Genomic DNA, 24,411 nt, shown 5'->3' with positions numbered 1-24,411 from the left:
TCCCACAATTAAGCTTCTTATGGTCTTAGATTCTCTGAACCATTATTAGAACTCACTAATAATCATTATGCTTAACCTTTGTATCGTGTAAACTCTATATTATTAATGAGAACTCTTTTACTTTCGTGGACGTAATCCAACTTGTGAACAAAAATCATACCTTGACATTTCACGTTGTTTTAAAATTAATCCGATTTTGTACATCAATAACTTCATAACAATAATTGAATATTAAAGATTATCCAAACGTTGAGGAGCATTATAAGTTTATAACAGCTATTCAGTTTATACATCACGCAAACACCGTAATACTATATTCCGGTCTCTTTTAAACCACAGGTCAAAATTATTCCAGCCGCGGACTAATTCTCCACACCTTCCCCGCGTGGATACGACAGTCGAGCGCCAAGCCAACACTCTCCTCAAAACGGCGACGTCCCAATCCCGCACCGCAATGCTACTGGGAGCGCGAAAAATCCGATGGCGTCTCCGCCGTCAACATCTCAACCTCTCCTACACTCCAAGTATCCAGCTCAACTTCCACTCCTTGTCCCAACCCATGGTATCCCAAAAGCCAAACAGAGAATTTCACAATCCCGGAAACAACCGAAACATTTCAAATTCTTGCTAACAATTCATCGTTCTCTACCAGGTCGACGAATCCGACGACTTCTTGCCGTGGCTAGAGCGGAAGGCCGGCGCCGAGATTTCGTCGGCACTTTCAATTGGGAAATCGGCGTACGGAACGTCTCTGTTTGCTTCAAAGAGCATAACAGCTGGAGATTGCGTTTTGAAGGTTCCGTACAGCGTGGTAAATCTTAACCCAAATTATTTAAGACTTTAATCACATTATTAATCACAGTTTAAATTGTTAATTTATGATTTAAGAGGCTTTGTTTTGGTTTATAATTGCAGCAACTAGCTCCGGATAATCTCGTTCCGGAACTGAAAGATTTGTTGAGTGATGGAGTTGGCGATGCTGCAAAGCTTGCCACTGTCGTTTTGTTTGAGCAGAGAATGGGCAACGTAGATTACTGTTCCAGTTTAATTTACTGTGTTGTGGAAAGACTTTCTGGGGAGTTTGAGGTTTTTGTTTATGCAGGATTCCGGGTGGGCCCCTTACATTTGCCGGCTTCCTCGCCCGGAGGAGATGCATTGCACGGTGAGTGTGATGATATTCCTAGAGATAATTTGGGTTGAACAAGAATTTAACTGATCCTTACATGTAGTTGATTTGTTTGTTTGTATACATTTCTTGAATGGCAAGAATTCAATGTTTTTGTCTTGGATGTTGTTTGTATATTCTTAGATATTTTGGAGTGACGATGAGTTGGTGCTGATTCGGCAAAGCTTTGTATATCAGGAAACAATTAATCAAAGATCTCAAATCGAAAAGGAATTTTTGGCAATTAGGACGGTATGAACTTGATTAATTTATTCTCTGGTTAATGGTTTTGGGACATCCATGCTAGAACCTCTGCCGTGTATATGCTTTAAATTTAATATCATCATCTCTATTTGGGATTTAAACTGTTGGCGGCATGTAATTCAATGTCCCTTTATCTTGAATGTTTAATCAACCAGAGCAACCCGTCAACTGTTGGTGGCACACATTCTTCAGAATTTGGAATAGTTGGAATCCCGTCAACTTAATAACTTTTGAAACTTAATCAAGTCAATACTTACCTGAGAAATGAGACGATTGTCAATCACTTCTCTGTTATTAACTTTTAGATTCTGATTATTGCTACGACATATTTTCAGGCTCTCAAGAACTTTCCTGAAATGTCCAAAAGTATCACCTTTATGGATTTCATGCACGTATATGCTTTAGGTAAGCTTCTCCATTTTAAAGCATTTTCATGTCCTAAACTGTCTGAATAAATTGCTTCAATTGTACTTAATTCCAATTTTTTGAATAAGATGAATGAATGCCAGCAGCGGTGTAGATGTTCAATGGCATCCAATTTCATATACTTTAGTTAGTTATATCTCCATTTACCTATATACCTATTCATTCCGATTTGATATGATTGCTGGATACAAACTATTCTAGATATTATTAGTTGCAGCAGTTGCATCTCTTAAAGATCTATACAACTTATTCTCACTGGTTCGCGGTGGATTTCGCAGTTACTTCTCGAGCATGGGGAAGCATGAAGGGTTATTCCCTGGTAACACATTTATAAAGATTCCGTTGCAAATAGTGTTATGAACTTTATGATGGAAGTTCAATTATTTCCCCTTTACATATGAATTTTTGGATTTTCAATTTATTTTATAGATCCCATTTGCTGATTTTTTGAATCATGACGGCACTTCAGAATCAATAGTGTTGAGTGACAACGACAAACATATCTCAGAGGTACTCTCTCTCTCTCTCTCTCTCTCTCTCTGCGTTTTGATTCTCTATCTCACATCTTGATTTGGTTATAGGAGTGCAAGAATTTTATATTCTCATTTTCATTCTGCACTCTTATGGAAACTGAGTCTTTTTTATGTTTTTATTGCTTTATATTAGTTCAGTTATTGGGATGCAAAACAAATTCATTTCTCATATGCTACTTATATTTGCAATTACTAGCTCCCTTTAAAATTTATGCATATCAGGGATATGTGTGAACAATGTTCTTGATTTTTCATGCCTGTTATTTATCTGGGCAGGTCATTGCTGACCGCAATTATGCTCCTGGTGAACAGGTTAGATGCTACTTAATTAAGATGGTTTATTTCCCCTATTTAAAATTACAGGCACCCTTTGGAATTTTGATCAATTTTTGTTTTTGTAGACGACTCATTAACATTTTCACTCATTTTCGTTTTAGATGTCTCTCGTTGGGTTTGAAATTTTCATGACAAAGAATTAGTAAAACTTTTTATTCCTCAGTGGTCATTGTGTGTTAACAGATAACGGATCACAATACATGAACACAGGGTCTATGTTAGAGTAAAAAGCACAAGATTGCTTGATATATGCTGTGGAATTAATATTTAGAAATTACTGGAAGTTTGGGGTTTCCTATTATTAGTATGAATTGGTACATGGAAACATCCTCTGAAGCAGTTCATGCATATGGTTATATTGCAGAAGTGGTTGTTTAAAGTTGTAACTCTGGACTTCAATTTGTATATTTGTATAGGTCTTAATAAGATACGGAAAATTTTCAAACGCTACCCTGCTTCTTGACTTTGGGTTTACACTTTCATACAACGTCCACGACCAGGTCAGTCTTGGATTTCAGTTCACTACAGTCACAAGGATTGCTTTGTTATGTTGGGAAAATGTTTCTGTTGCTTAATTCACACTTCTTACTTTGATTTAACACTTCGACTAGAAGTTTGTTTTTGGTAACAAAACTATTCTCCCTTTGACTCCATGACCAAGACTACTTTTGATCTAGCACTTGCTTAAAAACCTCTTTGATAAGTTGGATGTCTTTCATGGGAGCATAGTAATTGCAATTAGTTGAGTATTTATAATCTCTATGTTCAGTAAGTTTGCTTGAAGACTCAAGCCACTTAATTATCTGTCATCCAGTGTTAATTAGTAAGATACTGAATACACGTTCTACATCATTTCTTTCCAGATGATGGCTTTGTTATATGTAATCTGTAAATGTTATGGATGCCTTTGGTCTATTTTCAGGTCGAGATCCAGGTCAATATACCTCACCATGACGTCCTTCGTGAAATGAAGTGGGAACTTTTGAAGAGACATCACAGACCAATCAGTAATGATGTCAATGGTTTCGACTCTTCAATGAATTCTTTCACTATCAAGTTGGTAGTGATGCACTATATCTCTTTTATTTCCTTTTTTTCCCCTATTTTGTTCCTTTGCCTACATGATGGCCTTTATCCCCCGTATCTAGTGGTACTCTGTGAAGTCAAATATTCTGTTTCTTTTGTTCCATTTCCAGTCTTGTTTGCATTTATCCGCGTGATGACGTGATATCTTGTGATGAAAATCTTTTACTCATTACAATAATCGTACGATGACATAGGGAAGTTAGGTCTGGTAGTGGAAAAGGGAAAGGAATTCCTCAGTCACTTTGTGCTTTTGCTCGTGTTCTATGTTGCGCCTCTCCTCAAGGTGCATTTCTCTTCATGTTAACTTACTCGCATGCATTGTTTAATATGCTTCTGAGCTCATTTAACCTTATGACTCATCTGGAAATAGTTTATTGATTGTTTCTTAATATTCAGAACTTAGTGACCTGGCCAAAGAAGCTGCAGAACATGATGGTCGATTGGCTCGACGTCCTTTAACAAACAACATCAGAGAGATTGAAGCACATCAGATGTTGTTATCAAAATTAACCCAATTAGCGGAGGATTGTGATGCATCTATCAAGGTAATGATGCTAACTTTTTACTCCCTTCGTTTACAGAACTTGTCTATGCCAAGTTAAACAAGAGTTCATTATTTTCTATGATAATGCATTAATTCACGAGAGCATACACCAATTACGGTTCTTTTGAATGAAGGAATTCTTAAGTGTACGAATATTGAATCAGTGACGTGTTGCAGTAACATACTCATTTTGGTTGAGATATTAATGAAATTGAGGAATTTTATAACTGGAGAGTTCTTAGGCGTTTGGGAAGCTGTACTCAACATATGAAGAGAGTGGAATTTTAATATAATCATTTCTATGGTTTACATAATGTTGTATCTGACTACAAATGTAGTAACGCCTTTAGTGCTTCTTGAGTGTGTGCATAGTCTTTGGGACCTGTAAGTTCTCCAGTTACATGCAAAAGACTTTCTATCCGGAGGCAAATGGCTCAGGATCTCCTCAATGGTGAACTTCATATCCTCAAAACTGCTTCTGCGTGGCTAAGAAACTACTGCGACACTTTGACTACAACAGACTGCCATAGATGATGATATTGGTTTTGCAATACCACCAAAGACTCGAGAGAGGTAATATCATCGGAGATTATTTATGCAATCAGACACAGGTACAAGTTATGGATTTATATGAAACTGTACGTGAGAAACCGGGATTCTGGGAAACTAGGAGCGGACAATATTAGGCTAACATGAAGGAAAACCCACCAAACTGGCTCTTACGCATTTGGAGCGGGAATGTGGGATATCAGGGTACAACTAAAAATAGAAGACACATTTTTGCTGGGTGAATTTGGATTTCTGTGTGAATGCTTTCTCAAGTGAATGAGTTTATAGTAGTAAATTTCTATAATATAGTCCACATTTATGGTTCTCTAGTTCTGAATTTTGGCCATCTCTTTTAAGACGGTATGGATTTCTGTGGGGGCAATGGATAATTCTAGAGGTTTGAACCAAGAGAAGTGCAAAAATAAATGAAATGGGCAAAAATATAAAAGTTACAATATTTGATACCTAATTATTTCACAAGCACACACTCAAACTGAAACCAGCCGCACGGGGTTCACATCAATAATTCACTCGGAAGTTCTAGAGGCCGTAGATACATTATCGTCCACCGTAGAATGCTCTACCCTGTTTCTAATAGTTTGCACTAGTCCCTCAAGCCCCTCAGCTACTTTTTCCATTGAAGGCCTTTCCTCCCCCCTTGACCTCAAACATGTCACGGCAAGCTCGCTCACTTTTTTGGCCTTCTCAAAACTAAACTTGTCTGTGTTTATTTCACCATCGAGAATTTGGCCCAAGCGATCCTCTTGCACTGAACAAACAAAGTCGTTTGCTAGGGATGTCTCAGACCCGTCAGAAGAAATTGTCTCTTGACGCGTTAGTAGCTCCACTAGGACAACTCCAAAGCTATAGACGTCGTGTGATTTAAGATACTCAGGGTCCAAGTGTCTGGATGTCCCTGGCAAAGTTGACACTTCATCTTCCATTTCACCTTCATCTTCATCAAGCAATCGTGAAGCTCCAAAGCCGGTAACTTTTACGGTGTGCGTTGTACGATCTATTAATATATTCGTTGTCTTCACATCTCGGTGTATGACTGACCTAGAGTGCACATGTGCTAGAGCTCCTGCAGTTTCCGCTGCTATCTTCGTTCGTGATTCCAACGAGAGTTTCGATTTGTTTCTGTGAAAGTGCTCAACAAGAGTCAAAGCATCGGTGCGGTCATAAACCATTACAGGCCATCTTGTCTCTAAACAACAACCTAACAGCCTCTCCACATTTTTGTGACTGATATGTAAAAGAACAAATGCCTCATGGACAAGACGTTGACTCTGGATGAACGGGTCACCAGCAGCACTGTTGCACATTTTTATGGCAACAACTCTTCCATCTAATTCTGTGTGGTAAACTGTTCCAAAGCCTTCTTCATTTGGATTGTTCAAACAAGTGTAGTTTCTTGTGGCCTCCTTAATGGCCCCTTCAGAATAATAGTCAGTAGAAAGGTCGAATTCCGATTTCCGTACGAATTTGCCGTAATTTTTTATGAAATGCTTCCGGAATTTAGTAGCTACACTCTCCATGTCACTGGCCGTCAGAACAAGGGCTTCAACAACATCCGTAATTACAGAAGGAGACTTAGCTGCTGCAGGTACTTTATTAGGAAAAGAAGTCGAGAATGGCCAGACCAAAAGTTCGTCTCCATAGATTTCTCCTGCGTTTTTTACCCAACCTTCTTGGCCTATTCTTCCTTCCACAATCAACAACATTTGAATTGGGTCACCCTTTTCAATAATGTTATCGGTACGATTATACTTCATGGGCTGAAGGTGGTTACAAATTTCTTTCAAAACTTTATAATCCATGTTTTGGAATGCTAGCACCTACATTTTATAACATATAAGTAAATTAATTGACGGATTAAAAAAAATCTAATACATAAATATATACTTATAACTAACTCATGAATTTTAAAAACTTTTCATCCATCATTAATCTCTAACGTTTTTATTAAAATCTGCAGCCTTCGGACCGTTCTTGTGTTTGCTCACTACAAGAAAAGGTGGCCACATAAATGTGAAAGGTGTGATTGCTGCTCGGTTGCAATGATGCATTGTGGCTTTAGATATATTTAAATTATAATTTGTAGACCACAAAATACGGCAATCAATTATTATTATTTTTTTAAATCATCACATAATATTTTTCTTAAATTAATCGTGACATTATTGCAACCCCATAAGTGTCACGTTTTTCCTGTTTCTACCACTCACTTTTTGTAGCATATTTTTAATTTTTTTTCTTCCTGGTTTTAGTTAATTACCATTTTTGGGTTATTTGGATGATTATAACTACAAATGTTCACATGCTTCAAGTAATATAAAAAAGCATCCAAGTGGATGGTTTTCCTTTTAAAATTTATTGGTGTGAAAGGATAGGGGTTAGAAAGTTCTAAGTGGATGGTCTTTATTGGCCGACGAATTCTTCTATTTGACAGCTTATTTTTTCTTTTGTTATGTTTTTTTTTTCTCTGTCTCATGTACTTCCGCTCCACCTTATTCATCGGCAATGGCTAGGTTGGGGTTGGTATGGTATACGTTAGTTATGCTGTATTTAAATGCCTGGGAGCTATAATATCACATGAGCATGCATGGGATATTGGGATGAGAGCGATGAATAAATAAATCCCTCAAATTCTATGTTCAAAATTAAGGCCATGGATTCATGGATTTGAAGAAACTTTACCTGCTTCAACTTTGTCAATGGCATGTAACTTATGATCTCTTTTTGAAAATCCAAGGGAAGACCAGAAACGAGATGATCCCAATCGAGCAAATCCCAATAAAGATCAACTTGTTGAAAATTTTCTTCTACATTTTTCATCGTCCGCAACTTTACATCCTGGTTCAACTTTTCAGGAATCCCATTTCTACGTATCAATCCATCTATATTTCGCTCAATCTCCTCCTTCATCATTCTTCTGTGTCTAGGCTTCTCTTTTTCAAAAGTGTCTAATTTGCGGTATATCTATTAATCCAAAACATCAAAAAGGTTATTAGAGTTCGTTAGTTCAAGTAAAAGAATATGTAGCCAAATTACAATCAAATTGAGGTTGTTAGAGTTTCTTAAAAGTTTATTGAAGTTTTCAGATTATATGAATCTCATATTAGGGAATTAAAATTTTGCCTAATGATTTAAATAATTTTGAACCCTCTCCCTCCTATTGCCAATGGTTTTAACTAAGATGGATGCTCAATTTTAATAGGGTGTCAGATGAGGCTATCTACGTGCTATGCGTCACTCAATATGTGTAATATGTGTTGTTTACTCCACACATTAGGCTTAAATGGCCCCGCACGTGAAGGGTTGCATTGAAAACATGAAAGTCTTATCTGATAGTTTAAATAAGGGTAATTCTAGGATCTCTCTCTTATCCCAATTAATTTTACTATGGATGCTCAATTGTAATTAGGGAAATGTGCATTTGATTAAGAGCTTACACTTCGCAGGTCCTGTGCGTAGAGAGCAATGGCTTCAACAACATCAATTGCCTTGACAGATTCAGTTGCCAACGGTCTTGTGAAAGGGAAGTCAGTGGAGAATGGCAAACGTAGAAGTTCTTCTCCAAATAATTCTCCTGCACCTCGTCTCGAATCATCAGAAGATCTCTCTTCAATGGATACAAATCCATCTACAATGTAGACCATCTTGTCCAGTTGTTCACCCTTTTGAATAATAAAGCTGTTCTTAGTATACCTCACAGGCTTGAGTTTCTGACAGATTATTTTCAACACATCTTCATCTATCCCTCGAAGCATTGGCACCTGGAATTCATATTGTTAAAATCAAAGAGAAAGCAAGAGAAGCCATGGGAAGAATTGATTAAATTCTTATTAAATAAAGAGATACAATCCTCGTTTTATATGATTATCAAGGTGAGTAATTACTTGCTTCAACTTGGCAAAAGGCTCTTTTTTTTGCACCTCTGAACATCCGAAGGAAGAAGAGGGAGAATAAAAAATGTAACTAATACAACGGTTGATGATTGTTTTTTTTTTAATGATCTCCTCGGTATTTTTCTTAAGTGAATCGTGACAATAAAAACCTAACTAATGCCATAAGCACTTCTTTTTTATTTTTCTATCCCATTAGTATCACACTTTTCCTGTTTCTACCACTCACTTTTTTATAGCATATTTTTAAATTTTTTCCCTGGTTTTAGTTAATTACCATTTTTGGGTTATTTGGATGATTATAACCACAAATGTTCACATGCTTCAAGTAATATAGAAAAGTACCGAAGTGGATGGTTTTCCTATTAAAATTTATTGGTGTGAAAGGATAGGGGTTAGAAAGTTCCAAGTGAATGGTCTTTATTGGCCGGCAAATTCTTCTATTTGGCCGGCAAACTCATGTACTTACGCTCCACCTTGTCATGGGCAAGGGCTAGATTGTTATGTAGCCTAGGCCCTAGGTTGGGGTTGGTATAGTATACGTTAGTTATGCTGTATTTAAATGCCTGGGAGCTATAATATCACATGCGCTTGAATGGGATATTGGGATGAGAGTTATAAATAAATAAATGCCTCAAATTCTATGTTCAAAATTAAAGCCATGGATTCATGGATTTGAAGAAACTTTACCTTCGCCAACTTAGTCACTGGCAAGTACCTTTCGATCTGATCTTGAAAATCCTCGGGAAGATAAGAAACGAGTTGATCCCCATTGAGCAAATCCCAATAAAGACCATCGTCATGAATTTTTAGTTCTACACTTTCCATGATCCGCAACTTTACATCCTCATTCAGCCTTTGAAAAATATCATTCTTTTGTATCAATCCATCTATATTTAGCTTAAACTCCTCTTTCATCATTCTTCTGTGTCTACGCTCCTCTTTTTCTAAAATGTCTGATTGCATGTATATCTGTTAATCCACAACAACAAAAAGGTGGTTAGAGTTCGTTAGTTCAAGTAAAAAGAATATGTAGCCAAATTACAATCAAATTGAGGTTGTTAGAGTTTCTTATAGCTTATAGGCTTATTGAAGTTGTCAAAGCAAATAAAATTTTGCCTAATAATTTAAAATAATTTTGGACCCTCTCCCTCCTATTCCCAACGGTTTTAACTAAGATGGAGGCTCAATTTTAATATGGTATTAGATGAGACTAATGCATCACTCAATATGTCTTGTATAATCCACACATTAGGCTTAAGTTGCCCTGCATGTGAAGGGTTGCGTTGAAAGCATGAAAGTCTTATCTAATATTTCAAATACGGTAATTCTTGGATCACTCTTTTATCCCACTTAATTTTCCTATCGATGCTCAATTTTAATAAGGGAAATGTGCATTTGATTAAGAGCTTACACTTTGCAAGTCCGATGCTTTGAGAGCAAGGGCTTCAACAACACCGGTTGCCATGACAGATTCAGTTGCCAACGGATTTCTAAGATGGAAGAAAGAGGAGAATGGCCAACGTAGAAGTTCTTCTCCACATAATTCTCCTGCACCTGCTCCTTCACCTCGTCTCGACGAAGATCCCTCTTTAATGTATACAAATCCGTCTACAATGTAGACCATCTTGTCAAGTGGTTCATCCTTTTGAATAATAAAGCTGTTCTCACTCTCAGTATACCTCACAGGCTCGAATTTCTGCCAGATTGTTTTCAACACATGTTCATCTATCCCTCGAAGCATTGGCACCTGGAATTCATGTTGTTAAACTATCAGAGAGAAAGCAAGAAAACCCATAGGAAGAAATTCTCATTAAAAGAATAAAGATACAATCATCAACAGTTAATTAAATTCTTAATAAAATGATGAAGATAATACTTGGTACTGCCTGTTCAGTACTCAAAATTTACCGACCTCCTAATAGTCCAATACAATAAAGACAACTGTTCATTTTCAAGTCTCTAAACACACAACCAAACTCTGATCGAACACTGAATTCGCTCTCTTCTCCGATGACCCCAATCCCTCTTTTCTGCCACCCACTGTGATCGTCGTCCTCCGTTATGGACGACGGCGATGATTGCAGCCTGTCGTCATCAATCCGGAGAGTGGGTCTTATCATTTGATCTCAATCTGGTGATCTTGAAGCCACGTTTTGTGCCACAAATTAATATGGATCTCCATAGTGGTAACAATCAGTGGGGGAAGAAGAACATCAAAGAAGAGCCCCTCTTTTTTATAAAAATAAATCGTATGGTTTCAATTAAATGGGTAATAGCTTTTGTGAAATAATTTGTAATGTTTTTGCAGTTCTGGAGCGGACTGTGGGCAGAGAAAGGTAGAAGGAGAATGTTTGGCATACAGAACCAGGGTGTTTGGTTGTGTGAATGGAGACTTGAAAATGGACAGGACAGGCGTCTGTTGAAACCTAGTGCCAATTTACCCATCAACTTTATTTTCAATCAATTACCTCCCTAAACTTTTATTTATTGCCAAATTCCCTTTTGCTGTTTAAATTTCTCACATTTTATCCATGATTCACAATAAAAGTAGGATTTAAAAATGAAAATAAAAAACCACATCTCTCACTTCCCCTCTTCTACCCAATTGTAACCCTTCTCATCCACCCCAAATCTCAAACCACCAGCCACCCATAATCTCATATCAAATTCATCCGCCTACTGCTTCCCTCAAATTTAGCCCCAGTACCACCCCGCCATAACCCACTCACCCTACAACCTCCAATGGCAGGTCTCAGATTCCCGATTCAAGTCATGATCCCCCTTCCCTTCTCCCTGCAAACCCACCTTCTCGCAGCCCATCTATTGCCACACCAATAGCTCCTTGTTGCTCTCTCTCTCTCTCTCTCTCTCTCTCTCTGGGACTGTTTTCGAAGCCCACCCACAGAACCATAGCCTCCAATGGCATGTCGTAGGTCCCAATGCTAATTCAAAAAGGGAAAAATATGTTTGCTTCTAAATGACAATTTTGCCCTTCAAACTAACGGAATCATGGATGAAATGTGTGATATTTAACTGAAGATGCGAATTTGGCCATAAATAAAAGTCTAAGGGAGTAATTGGTTAAATTTTAAGTTCAAGGAGTAAATTGGCAGTAGGATACAAGTTTAGAGGGGATTTCGACAAATAAGCCTTATCCAAAAGATAAAGAGATACTATAAGTGATTAATTAATTAAAGGGTAAATTTAGATATAAGGAACTTACTTGTTTCAACTTTGTCAAAGGCATATAATCTTCTATACGGCTTTGAACATCCGAGGGAAGAAGAGGGAGAATATTATCCAAATTAATATCCATACCGTCTTCAAGTGCTTGTTGTACCTTTTCTATTATCCGCAACTTCATATCCTTATTCAACCTGGTGGGAACGCCTCTTTTAAATAACCATAATTCTATATCTCGACCTTTTTCTTCCATCTTCTGTTTGTGTAGCATCATGCGTTTGTGATCTTCTCTTCTTGTAGTTTCAAATTGCATATACATCTATTCAACAAGTAAGAGATTGATAAGAATTAGATTGTCATATTGGATAACAACTATTTTTCTTTGAAGTTGAATGTCATCAGTAGATTAGATTTTTAGTCTAAGACCTCTCACTTATAAGTGAAGTGGAATACCATTAAACCGTAGTATTAAGTGACACCAGTGTTGAGTTTTAAAGCCAAATAAGACAAGCAAATAATGACAATAAATCACAATTACAACAAATATAACGGTTACAAGAAGAGGGACTTATGGGATTGAATTTTAATGGCCAAACAATTGTGACGTGATTGGTGATATGCTTGTCATTTACAACACCAAATTCAAATGAACAAGATAGAAACTAATTAAGCTCAGAACGCGAAACATGCCCAACCTAACCAACCTAAGAATAATTCGGATGGGTTGGTTTGTTTATTTTCTTAGGTGGCAATGTGTTTGAAAAATTCCAACCCAAGCCTATTGGAATGGCCAACGAGTTAAAGTCCAACTCAACCAACCCACCCTAATCTACTTTTGGTTCTAATCTTGTGATGGAATACAATATCATGAACATATGTAGGTATCTTATTGTAGCTATACAATGAAATTCAAAGTAATATGCACCTAACCAAAGGACCACAATTAAAATCTAACATACATAACAAGAGATAAAACTAGAACACGGACATACGGTGTTACTATCTCATTCAAATTACACACAGATTTGGTTTTTATTAATATATCCTAAAACCGAGAATATCATCTATGTCATCTACTTATATGATAACATTTAGAATAATATATTACATGGTAAGTGTTCCTGTTACAAGTAGAATTTTCTTATACATGGCAATTAGATTTAGTGAAAGAAAAAAAATTCATACTTAACATATATGTAGTTTATGAATACATAACATATATTAGATTAAAGTGAATTTGATGGATATCAAAATCTTCACATATCAAGTTTACGTAGTTGGAGTGATTAATAGCACTTAATGATAGACATATGAAATTTTTTTTTCAAGCAAACCTGCAAATTTCCGATGAGATATAAAAACAGAAGCAAGCCACTTATAGAAATAAAAACCGTATAGAGATTCTCCCATCCATCAGCACTTGGCTCTAGATTTGAACCAAAGGAACTGCAAAAATGAAATTAATGGATCATTATATAAGATATCAAATTTCAAGTTATAAACTTACAAATTACAACCATTTTTCCAAGGGTTTATTTGGTTCTATGGTGCCTTATTTCTAAAATTTATCCAAGATAACATTTTTGTCTCTCAACTTGATTTTTAATCTCTACGAGGCCTTCTACTCGACTCTATTTCATAGAAGCAATACCTTAGGTTCTCGATGTGATTTATACCCTCAACAAAAAAAATTGATATAAATTGTGAACAAATTAAGGGACCTTAAAAAGTCTAAATTTTCCAACAAAGAAAGACAAAAATGTACAAACCTTAAATTTCGCAAACCCCACCAGAAACAGTTCAAGAACTTTTTGAAATAACTGGTTGATCCCACAATACCATATTTAAGCACAGTAGCAAATATACCAAAATCAAAGAACATTGTGTCTGATGAATTGTCACCAACACTGACAGGGCATAAATCATTTAGAATTGTGGTATTTCTAAAGAAGTGGTGATCATGACAACCAAACATTCTGTTATCACATCCATCATTTTTTCGACATGCAGAATGCCAACAAATCATCATTCGTTGAATAGCAAAAAAATACCACAGGGCTCCGGCTACCTGAAAATTAAACAAACAAATAAAAAGCCTGCGGAAATTATTAATATTTTAGATGCTATGGTTACTTCAAAATAGTCATTTCACGCTCTTTCTAATAAACAAAAGTGAGACCAAGATAATAAGAATTGATTCGACAAAAAAAAAAAAGATAATATATTGAAACTTACATGACTAGCAATGATGTACATAGAGAAATTGAGTAGACCTTTAATCCATATCGGAGTCTCTCTAATCTCGTCATTAAGAGGCCTTTTTTTGAGTTCTTTAAATGAGAGGTAGATGCGAAGAACTCGTGGCACATATTGCAACAGAGTGAAAACGTTCATAAGAACCATCCTTGTTGTAGTCAAAGATCTCAGGTCACTCATTTCTGAGAAGAAAATGAGGATTGCCACCTGGATACCATTCATTAGTAGTGCCAACAGTAAAATTTGATGGATGAATAACAACGTTGTCTAGAACACAAAATTAATACTCTCTAACAAAATGTATGTGAGACCCAAACATATATTACATTGTATGTCAGTTTTGTGCATTTAACACGAAAAAATCCATTTTGGCCGCATGCAAAGCAAATAGGGAAAACAATTACTCCAAGAAAGGGATTTAAGTTCTTACCTGTGGAAGGGGAAGAAGAGCTACAATGTCAATTAAGATATCATATGACGTCCATATTGTCTTGGCTATTCTTGGCACACAAGATTTCAGCACAAAATTAAAATTCAGCTGGTGTTGTCTGTGGTTAAGTTCATTGATTAAACTCGAATAGTTCTCAGATCTATATATTCGAATAATGATGTCCATTAAATAAAAAAAATCTGTGAGTGATCTTAAAAGAAGAATGACTATCTTCAACTTTGGATCTAACATAAGGCACTTGATATCATCCTTCAGAATAGGAACGTAGAGGAACAATGGATCCAATAGGACAGCACACAAACACGATGATATAAATATTTTCTTCCAATATTTCTGATCTAGAGACTCAGTAGGTTTTTGAGTTTTCGCTGCCCATATGCAACTTACTTCCATATGCGAGTTTTCCATTCCGGCCTTTGGATTTGAATTTCAGAATTACTGGACAAACACACACAACTAATATAATTAGTAGTTGTCCTAAAAAAATCAAAATTTCTCAAGACATAGTGTTGAAGCGCTTATAACCGTCGGATTTGATCTAGTAATTGAAATTTGTTGAACATTCATCAAATCTGATGATCATAAGTGCTATGTCACTCCGGTTGCACCAAAAAAAAAAAATCATAAAATAGTTGACACAACATTTTGATGAAAAAAAAGAAAAAACAAGAAACTACTCAAACTTACTTTTCTTTTTCTTTTTCCGGAGAAAATAGAACTGAATCTTGGAGCTAGAACTCTGAAATTTTGCAGATAAAGTAGCAAATACACTTCGAAGCCAAATTTGAGATTTCAAATTTCTATAACTGAAATGTTCAATTAGAGTGGATATATGGATCCAGTAGTCCACGTTTTATAGAAGTGAATTCAAATAAATGCTGTTCAACCGGGCAAGTTTTTTGAATCTGAGTGTCATGTTGCATCAAAATTGAGCCGTTTGGCTCTGTTCCTTCACGTGAGGTGGGCCTCCCCCTGTGATGCTTTTCCACTCGGGCCACTGATTGCCCGAAACATCAGAAGAGCAGCAGCTCTCCCTTTCTTCTTTATTTCTCTCTCACTCTCTTCTTTCTATAACCCAAATACTTTACAAAGGGAGATAAATGCCAACAGCGTTTTTTCTTTTCCAATTGAGAGTGTCGGCTACATACAATTTTTGTTTAAAACTAAGTCATCATAACCATTACAATATTGAGTGGCTTTCACACGGTGCAAAGCTCCACACAAGATGAACCACAAATTTAATATCCTTCAAACTGAAAAAAGTAATGTGCCTATCTTTGGTTTTATTTCTTGAAACCTTTGGTGAAATAATAACTAGGTAACTAAGACGGACAACACTGTTCGTGTTTGGCATAGCAAACATTTGAGGGTCTATTTTTGCTCATCATTATAAATTATAATGTATGCATATCATACGCCTAATCATCTATTACGTATCTTTTTATTTAACGTTGGTTGATTTTTTCCTAAATTTAAAAAAGTTAATCAAAATTAAATAAAGCAACACGTCAAATGATTGTTCAAAAAATCACTAAAGGTGCATATTTTCTATTTCTCACACCCTTTTTCGAAAGCTGCATCTTTTTTATTTCTCACTCTCTTTTTTACACTATCTCTTGCTAAAGATGCATATTTTCTATTTCTCATTCTCTTGTTCCAAAGGTGCTTCCTCTCTATTTCTCACTCTCTTTTTCTAAAAGTGCCAAGTAATACTAGAGAAAATAAAAATTTTAAACTAAATTTACCAATTAAATGATATGGTTGTAAATAATTAAATATTAATTAACATTCTTATTTCTTATTAATAAGATATCATTTAATTTGTAAATTTAATTAAAATTTTTTTTCCCTAACATTATTTAAAAAAGGAGAGTGTTAGCTCTCAAATTGGACTTTCGGCTAATTTCTGCTCTCTTCTATCTGTAAGGCTAATTTCTACTTCATAAAGCGGAATGGTTGTCAATTGCTCTTTCTTCTTTTTCAAATGTGTGGGCCACTATCAATTATTGAGTGAATAGTAATTTCCGGGTGTTCCGTCAAATTAAATTGCTCAAGCACATTTTATTTTATTAAAACATTAATTTTTTAAATTAATAAAAGATAATATTATTATTCTAATTATATTATTTTCCACGACCTTCTTCCTCTCCCTGGAAAGATGTTTTCCTCTCCTTTTCCCTTTTTCTCGGTCTTCTTCTCCGTGCTCCCTCCGAGCTCTCTACTGCTTCGGCTTCTTCTTCCAAATCTCCCGAGCTCTTGGACACCACCCCTCCTATCTTCCTCCTCCTCCTCCTCTTCCGCTTCTTCTGACTCCTCCGTCGGTGAAATCGACGAAACACCCGATTCCGACTCCGGGCTCTCAGCCACCACCCCTGACTAATTGGATTGAGCCGGAGCACCTTTTCTTGTTTTTGGGAAAGAATTGCCCAATTGCCTGACCAATGCGGTGTTGCTCTAAACGCCACACGGAATAAGCCTCAAATTCAAAAAATTTCCTATTTTAAAATACGAAATAAAAAACGGGAAGTGTAGGTCTAAAAAGACCATTTATTTAGGCTCACTTTTATTATGACGTGATTGTTAATAATTGACTCTTGTGATAAAAAAAATTATTAACCGTAACTTTGTGATGAAAACTGTTAGTAATTTGTACTACAAGTAAAACATCCTTTGATATTATGTCACACTAGCAAAGGCGATCTCGGTGCTACGTGTTTTCAAACAATATAAAACATGTAAAACTCTATTTATATACATGTAGAAATATCAGAACCCTTCAATACGCATCACTTGACATTAAGAAAGTTTGACATTAAGGAACAAAATAAGAAGCAAAATAGCTTGAAGCATGTTGCAATCATGCTCCCTATTTTTTAATCAAATTTGAAATAAAAACTAAATAATCTTAGGATCTCCTTAACAACACTCCTCCAGCCACTCTCTAATTTAGATAGTCAGAATTAGTACGAACCAATAGAAATAACGTTTTAATTTAAAGTATAATTTAAACAGTTAATTTTTCACGCCCTTTAACATTTCTTATCTCCTGTATAGTTGTTTCTTCATTACATCATTTGGATGCATCATTGAACAAAGATGGTGTGGGGTTCAACTTTGTTTAATTGTTTCTTGATTTCGCCATTTTTTTTGTAGACTTTTTCCGTTTTGCCAGATATCTCTGTTTCTATCTCTCTCTCCTTTGTTTTAAGCTCTCTCAATTTATCAAGTTGTACTAAATTAAGCTTTCGTTATTGCAAAAGATGGTTTGGCTTTTACATACTGTTGGATAAATTTTCAGTCTTCTTTGTCCCTTCCTTTCCCCCACCTCTATTCATAACTCATTTTTCTTATGTATTTTTTAATTTCAAAAGCAAAAGAATATAAAAAACTATAACATATAAAACAAAGTAGATAGTTTGCAATCATGTTAACATTTTCAAGCAACAATTAAGATTTCTAATCAACTTGGACCCATGCCAGCACAAGAACTATCACCTATCTCACCATGTGGCTAATCAACATAAACAAAGATCTATCACCAATCACGACCAAGATATATTTTTTAGTGTGCATCAAACATGAGGTGGTATATCATTTGTCATTATATAAGTAGAGAGATTTTTTATTTCAAGTGTCTCTCCATTTGTTTAATAATAGGCGTATGTGCCCGTGTTCTGAACACACTAAAAAATATCTCGTCAGCAAGCGACTAATAACCATAAACAAAGACCCAGAGCCTTTATCCAAAGCGATTCCTTTTTTATTGTTATAAGAATTTGGACTAATCGTGGGGTGTGACATGTCACATCCCGGCCCAGGGCGGATCACCTCCTGGACCCGCTCCACCATCGTAGCACGATATTGTCCGCTTTGGGCTTACCAAGCCCTCACGGTTTTGTTTTTGGATTATGACATCCCACATCGCCCAGGGGAGTGATCCTTATATGTATATTCTCATCCCTACCTAGCACGAGGCCTTTTGGGAACTCACTGGTTTCGGGTTCCGTAGGAACTCCGAAGTTAAGCGAGAAGGAGGCTAGAGCAATCCCATGATGGGTGACCCACTGGGAAGTTGCTCGTGAGTTCCCAAAAACAAAACCGTGAGGGAATGGTAAGCCCAAAGCGGACAATATCATGCTACGGTGGTGGAGCGGGCCGGGGAAGTGATCCGTCCCGGGCGGGGATGTGACATGACATCCCACATCGTCCAGGGGAGTAGATTTTGTAAGCCTTATATATATATATATTCTCATCTCTACCTAGTACGAGGCCTTTTAAGAGCTCACTGGCTTCGGGTTCCATCAGAACTCTGAAGTTAAGTGAGTTCGCGCGAGAGCAATCCCAGGATGAGTGACCCATTGGGAAGTTCTCGTGTGAGTTCCCAGAAACAAAACTGTAAGGGTGTGGTCGGGGCCCAAAGCGAATAATATCATGTTACGATGGAGTTGAGCCCGGGATATGGTGGGGACTCAGGTCGGGATGTGACATAGGGCTCACTCTACTTTGAACTTTAACGGTTTGAACCATGTTTCTTTTTCAAATCTTCATTCATAGATCATTCTTACAAAAAAATCAATTAAATACTTGAAATATTTCCGATTTGACTAACATTTTGCAATGATGATCTATAAAGTGCAATTTAAAAAAATAAATGGTTTGAATATTGAAGTTCGATGTGAAGTAAGCTCCACAACTAGTATTCATTTTATAAAAAAATTGAAACCCCTTTAGATTAATGTTCAATCTTCTTTGTCCCTTCCATCCAACTACCTTTATTCATAACTCATTTTTCTTATGTATTTTATAATTCCAGGTGTCACTTTACTTGTTTAATAACATATGACATTTATGCCTGTGCTCCGAACATGCTAAAAAATCACTCGTCACCAAGCGACTAATAATCATAAACAAAGACCCAAAGCCTTTATCCAAAGCGATTTTATTTTCTTTATTTACAAAAAAATTGGATTATTTGTGAGGCTAACTCTACTTCGAATTTTAACGATTCGGACTATGTCTATTTTTTAAATCTTCATTCATAAACTATCTTTACAAAAAATCAATTAGATAGATGGGTTGAATGTTGAAGTTAGATGTGGAGTGAACCACACAACTAGTCCCCATTTCTGTTAAAAAAAGAAAAGAAAAAGATAATGCTTGAGAGACTAAATTTAGAAACAAAATTTGTAAACGAAATGATGTGTCACCAATAATAATGAACATATTTATCAATGTTTAAGTAATAAACTAATCATCAACTTTCATGTTCTTTAATTTAGAAATTTTAATCTTTAAATTTAATCTTCCTAACATTATCTATAAAAAAAAAATTGAAATCCCTTTAAACTAATGGCCTGAACAAAGACCTACGTCAGCAAGTGAACTAAGGTTTATGTCAGCAAGTGGCTAATAAACATTTTCAATCAACAATTAAATAAAGGTTGCTAATAAACATAGTTTGCAATCATAATTCGGAATGACAACAAATAAGCAAGTGGCGGATGATTGGCATCAGTAGTGCAGGGAAGGGAGGGTTAATAAGCTCACATGAGTCACGTGACAACTAAGTTGAGTTTAAGTTTGGGGGACAAATATCATTTTCGGATCATCTTTGTGGAGATTCAAGAATGAATCAATCGTATTCGTTTATTGTATATTGTGCAACCAGTTTACGTTATATATTATTTATATTTCATTTTTAATTAAAATTTTAAAATAATTTATAACCGTACGATCTACGATGAACAGACACGATTGATTGATTATTTAAATCTCCACAAAGAAAATCCAAAGAGGATCCTATTCCAAGTTTTGGATGTGCTATCCACACACTTTTTTTTACTTTTTACACACATTCTTAATTTCCGGTAATCCAATCAAATTAATTAAAGAAAATCAAATGATAGAAATTAATAAGAAATGTGAAAGAAATAAAAAAAAAATTATACGAATATCACATTCCTTAAGATTATGTCTCCGTGCTTTTAAGAGCTTCCACCAAAGCTTCAATCTGTCTTTCCTGGTATCCTCGATAATGGCAACTTTGGAAGATACAGAGACATTGTTGGTGCTGTTGGGAAAGAGATTTCAGATCCCTTCCATCAAATCTATCTAATCATTTAATCCGAATATTTGAAATTTGAAATTTTTGAATCATGACGGCACTTCAGAATTAATTGTGTTGAGTGACGACGACAAACATTTCTCAGAGGTACTCTCGCTCTCTCTCTGCATTTTGATTCTCTATTTCACATCTTGATTTGGTTATAGTACAAGAATTTTATATGAAACTGTACGTGAGAAACGGGGATTCTTGGAAACTAGTGCCCATAACATTAGGCTAACATGAAGGAAAACCTACCAAACTGGCTCTTGGACATTTGGAGCGGGAATGTGGGATCTCAGGGTACAACTGAAAATAGAAGACACATTTTTGCTGGGTGAATTTGGCTTTCTGTGTGAATGCTTTCTCTAGTGAATGAGGTTATAGTAGTAAATTTCTATAATATAGTCCACATTTTTTTATAAATCCGCTTGTGTAAGTTTATCTTATATTACCAATTCCAATTATTTTATTACTAATTTCTTGCTTGGTCACTAAGTTTAACCGGCCTAGTGAACTATAAATAGGTGCAGCTGCCACACTTTACGATTACCAAGGAAAGGAGAATGATTGTCCAGCTTTACGTTGGAAAAAAGTTGAGAACAAATAAGAGAGAGAGAGAGAGAGAGAGAGAGAGCTGGGGTTTGAGTTGTCTGCAGATGTTAGTAGGCTTGTTTTGCCGTGGATATAGTTATTGATCGAGGTGAGAGGTTTATGTAATGTGTTAAAATTTTAAAAATATTCTTATTTTCTAATAACTGAAAATCATGAGTTATCATGTGATTTTACTCTATTTCAAGTCAAACATGTCGGATTTGGTGAATGCTTTCAAAGTTAAATATATGGTGATTTGTGGATTATTTGGAAATATTCATAGAGCATGAGAACTTCAGTGTTGGGTTATCCGAGAGATAAATGTATGGCACACGGGGACATTAGTGCAGAAGGGCCAATATAGGGTCATGTGGTGAGCTGCATATTATGAAGAATAACTAACACGTGAAGGGATGAGTGATATAAAATTACCTAGCTAAAACTTTGATATTATTCTCATATTTTATAGTTTGTGTAAAATAGCAGCACGCTTGATTGAGATATTACATATTCTACTCACTAGACGACGGTGGTTATTGCTCATCCTTCACTTTTTTATTTTTCAGATGAATTATTTGGTAAGACAAGGGTTGGACGAGCTGGGGTTGTGTTAGATGAGAGATCTAAGAGTTTTTCTTTATTTTTGTACACCCTGTAAAGATTTTCGGATTATTTTATGAAAGAAGTTTAATTTTTTGTTTTACTTTTACTTTTTAACTCGCTACTTTTACTTTTTAACTCGCATTCCGGAATTCGAGTTTTTGGCCAACCTTGTTCCGGGTCATGACATTTTAGTTGAAATAGTATTATTTTTATTAGTGTTTTCCCCTTTTCAGTTACCAGTTTGTTGTTTGAAACAGTAAATTTGTAACTACAATGAAAAAAAAAAAAAACTAGGGTCATCACCTTGCTTTGGCATTTAGGGATTCAATCATTGCTTATGAAAAGAAAAAAATACACTGTTTCTAGTGGATTCTATTTATGATTCTCGATCTAAATTTTGGCCATCTTTTTATAGAGATTATGATTTTTTTTTTTTTTTTTTTTTGTTGAGGGGGGGGGGGTGTGGGGTGTGGTGGTGGAGCGGGCAAATATATATAAATTCAACAGTATGATCTATGTTTTTTGAAGTTGTAATGCAAACTTTAACAAGTAATAAAAAATTAAAAGGGCAAATATATATAAAAGTTATAAATATTTGATACTAATTCCAAATTCGAAATTCATCTTGCTTGTCAACCATCATTACACGACTAATGAATTATTTCACAAGCACACACTCAAACTGAAATCAGCTGCATCGGTTCATCGATACGTCGGTTCACCCAAGATATATTATTGTCCTCCACCGCAGAAAGACTGAAGTTTATATGCTTTTTAACGGTTTCTAATAGTTTGCGCTCCTCCCTTAAGCTCCGCAGCTACTTCTTCCATGGAAGGCCTTTCCTCCCCCCATGGCCTCAAACATTTCACGGCAAGCTCGCTCACTTTTTTGGCTATCTCAAAACTAAATTCGTCTTTGGTTACTTCACCATCGAGCATTTGGCCCAAGCGATCCTTTTGCACTGAACAAACAAACTCGTTTGCTAGGAATCTCTCAGGCCCGTCAGTAGAAACTGCCTCTTGATGTGTTAGCAGCTCCACTAGAACAATTCCAAAGCTATAGACATCACTATTCTTTGTTAACACTTGAGATTTACGATACTCGGGGTCTAAGTATTGGGATGTCTCTGGCAAAGTTGATACTTCATCTTCCATTTCACCTTCATCTTCATCAAGCAATCATGAAGCTCCAAAACCGAAAACTTTTGCAGTATGAGTTTTATCATTTATGAATATATTCGCTGCCTTCACATCTCGATGTATTACTGACCTGGAGTGCAAGTATGCTAGAGCTCCTGCAGTTTCCGCTGCTATCTTCATTCGTGATTCAAACGAAAAGTTTAGGGTTGTTTCTATGAAAGTGCTCGAGAAGAGTCAAAGCATTGGTGGGGACGTAAACCATTACGGGCCATCTTGTCTCTAAACAACAACCAAACAGTCTCACCACATTTTTGTGTTCGATTTGAGAATGAACAAATGCCTCATGAACCAGATGTTGACTCTGGATGAACGGGTCACCTTTAACACTTTTTTATGGCGATACCTGTTTCATCTAATTTTGTGTGGTAAAATGTTCCGTCGCGTTCATTGTTATAGTAATGATAAGTGTAGTTTCTTATGGCCTCCTCAACTTCCCTTTCAGTAAAGCATCTTAAGAATGTCCTTTTACTCAAATTCTGCACGAGTCTGCCGTAATTTTTTATGAAATGCTTCCGGAATTCAGTGGCTACACTCTTCATGTCGCTGGCCGTCAGAACAAGGACTTCAACAACATCCGTAATTACGAAAAGAGACTCAGCTGTTGTAGGTACTCTGTCAGGGAAAGAGGTCAAGGATGGCCAAACCAGAAGTTCTTCTCCATAGATTTCTCCTGCGCCTTTTACGCAACCTCCATACCTATTCTTCCTTCCACAATCAACAACATTTGCATTGGATCACTCTTTTCAATAATGGCATTGTTACGATAATACTTCATGGGCCGTAGAAGGCGACAAAGTTCTTTCAACACTGATTCTTCCATGTTTTGTATTTGGATTGTTGAGATCTACATTTCATAACATTTAAGTAGATTAACTGACAAATTAAAAATAATAATACATAAGTATATAGTTATAATTAACTCATGAAACTTTACCTCCTTCAACTTAGTCAATGGCATGTAACTTTTGATAACTTTTTGTTTATCCAACGGAAGACGAGAAACGAGCTTATCCCAATCAAGAGGGAGCAAATCCCAAAAAGCACACATGCGATTTTGAATTTATTCTTCAACCGTTTTCATAATCCACGGCTGTATTTTCTGATTCAACTTTTTAGGAATTCTATTTCTAGGCATAAGCCAATCTATATTTCGCTGCATCTCCTATTTCATCATTCTTTTGTGTCTAGGCTCCTCTATTATTGCAAT

General features: G+C 36.0%; 2 protein-coding genes across 4 annotated transcripts in view; one reads left to right on the top strand and one right to left on the bottom strand.

Annotated features, from left to right (window-relative positions):
* The first annotated feature begins 279 nt into the window (after positions 1–279).
* LOC103936743 (ribosomal lysine N-methyltransferase 4) overlaps positions 280–24,411 on the top strand; it is a 79,122-nt gene continuing 54,990 nt past the window's right edge. Inside the window, 4 exon segments of the mRNA XM_048590551.1 lie at positions 280–562; positions 653–811; positions 916–1,026; positions 1,103–1,162. Coding sequence (XP_048446508.1) covers positions 455–562; positions 653–811; positions 916–1,026; positions 1,103–1,162 — 438 coding nt within the window. The 5' untranslated portion in view covers positions 280–454.
* The window catches only part of LOC103936744, an 86,204-nt gene continuing 67,110 nt past the window's right edge, over positions 5,318–24,411 (bottom strand). Inside the window, exons 1-11 of one of the 3 annotated variants that reach the window (XM_048590544.1) lie at positions 15,392–15,737; positions 14,684–15,142; positions 14,233–14,460; positions 13,767–14,065; positions 13,332–13,443; positions 12,038–12,316; positions 10,226–10,561; positions 9,502–9,783; positions 8,359–8,682; positions 7,604–7,885; positions 5,318–6,741 (exon numbers count right to left, since the gene is read on the bottom strand). In XM_048590544.1, coding sequence (XP_048446501.1) covers positions 5,431–6,741; positions 7,604–7,885; positions 8,359–8,682; positions 9,502–9,783; positions 10,226–10,561; positions 12,038–12,316; positions 13,332–13,443; positions 13,767–14,065; positions 14,233–14,460; positions 14,684–15,112 — 3,882 coding nt within the window. In that variant the 5' untranslated portion in view covers positions 15,113–15,142; positions 15,392–15,737 and the 3' untranslated portion in view covers positions 5,318–5,430. Of the gene's footprint in view, positions 6,742–7,603; positions 7,886–8,358; positions 8,683–9,501; positions 9,784–10,225; positions 10,562–12,037; positions 12,317–13,331; positions 13,444–13,766; positions 14,066–14,232; positions 14,461–14,683; positions 15,143–15,391; positions 15,738–24,411 lie in introns of those variants that run through there. The other 2 variants (XM_048590545.1, XM_048590542.1) reach the window with 2 other exon arrangements.

This window comes from the organism of the source record quoted next, unplaced genomic scaffold, assembly GCF_019419815.1.
Source record: "Pyrus x bretschneideri cultivar Hongxiangsu unplaced genomic scaffold, Pyrus_bretschneideri_v1 Contig32, whole genome shotgun sequence".
In the NCBI taxonomy this organism is placed as follows: domain Eukaryota; kingdom Viridiplantae; phylum Streptophyta; class Magnoliopsida; order Rosales; family Rosaceae; genus Pyrus; species Pyrus x bretschneideri.
This window is presented reverse-complemented; position numbering and strand designations above follow the sequence as displayed.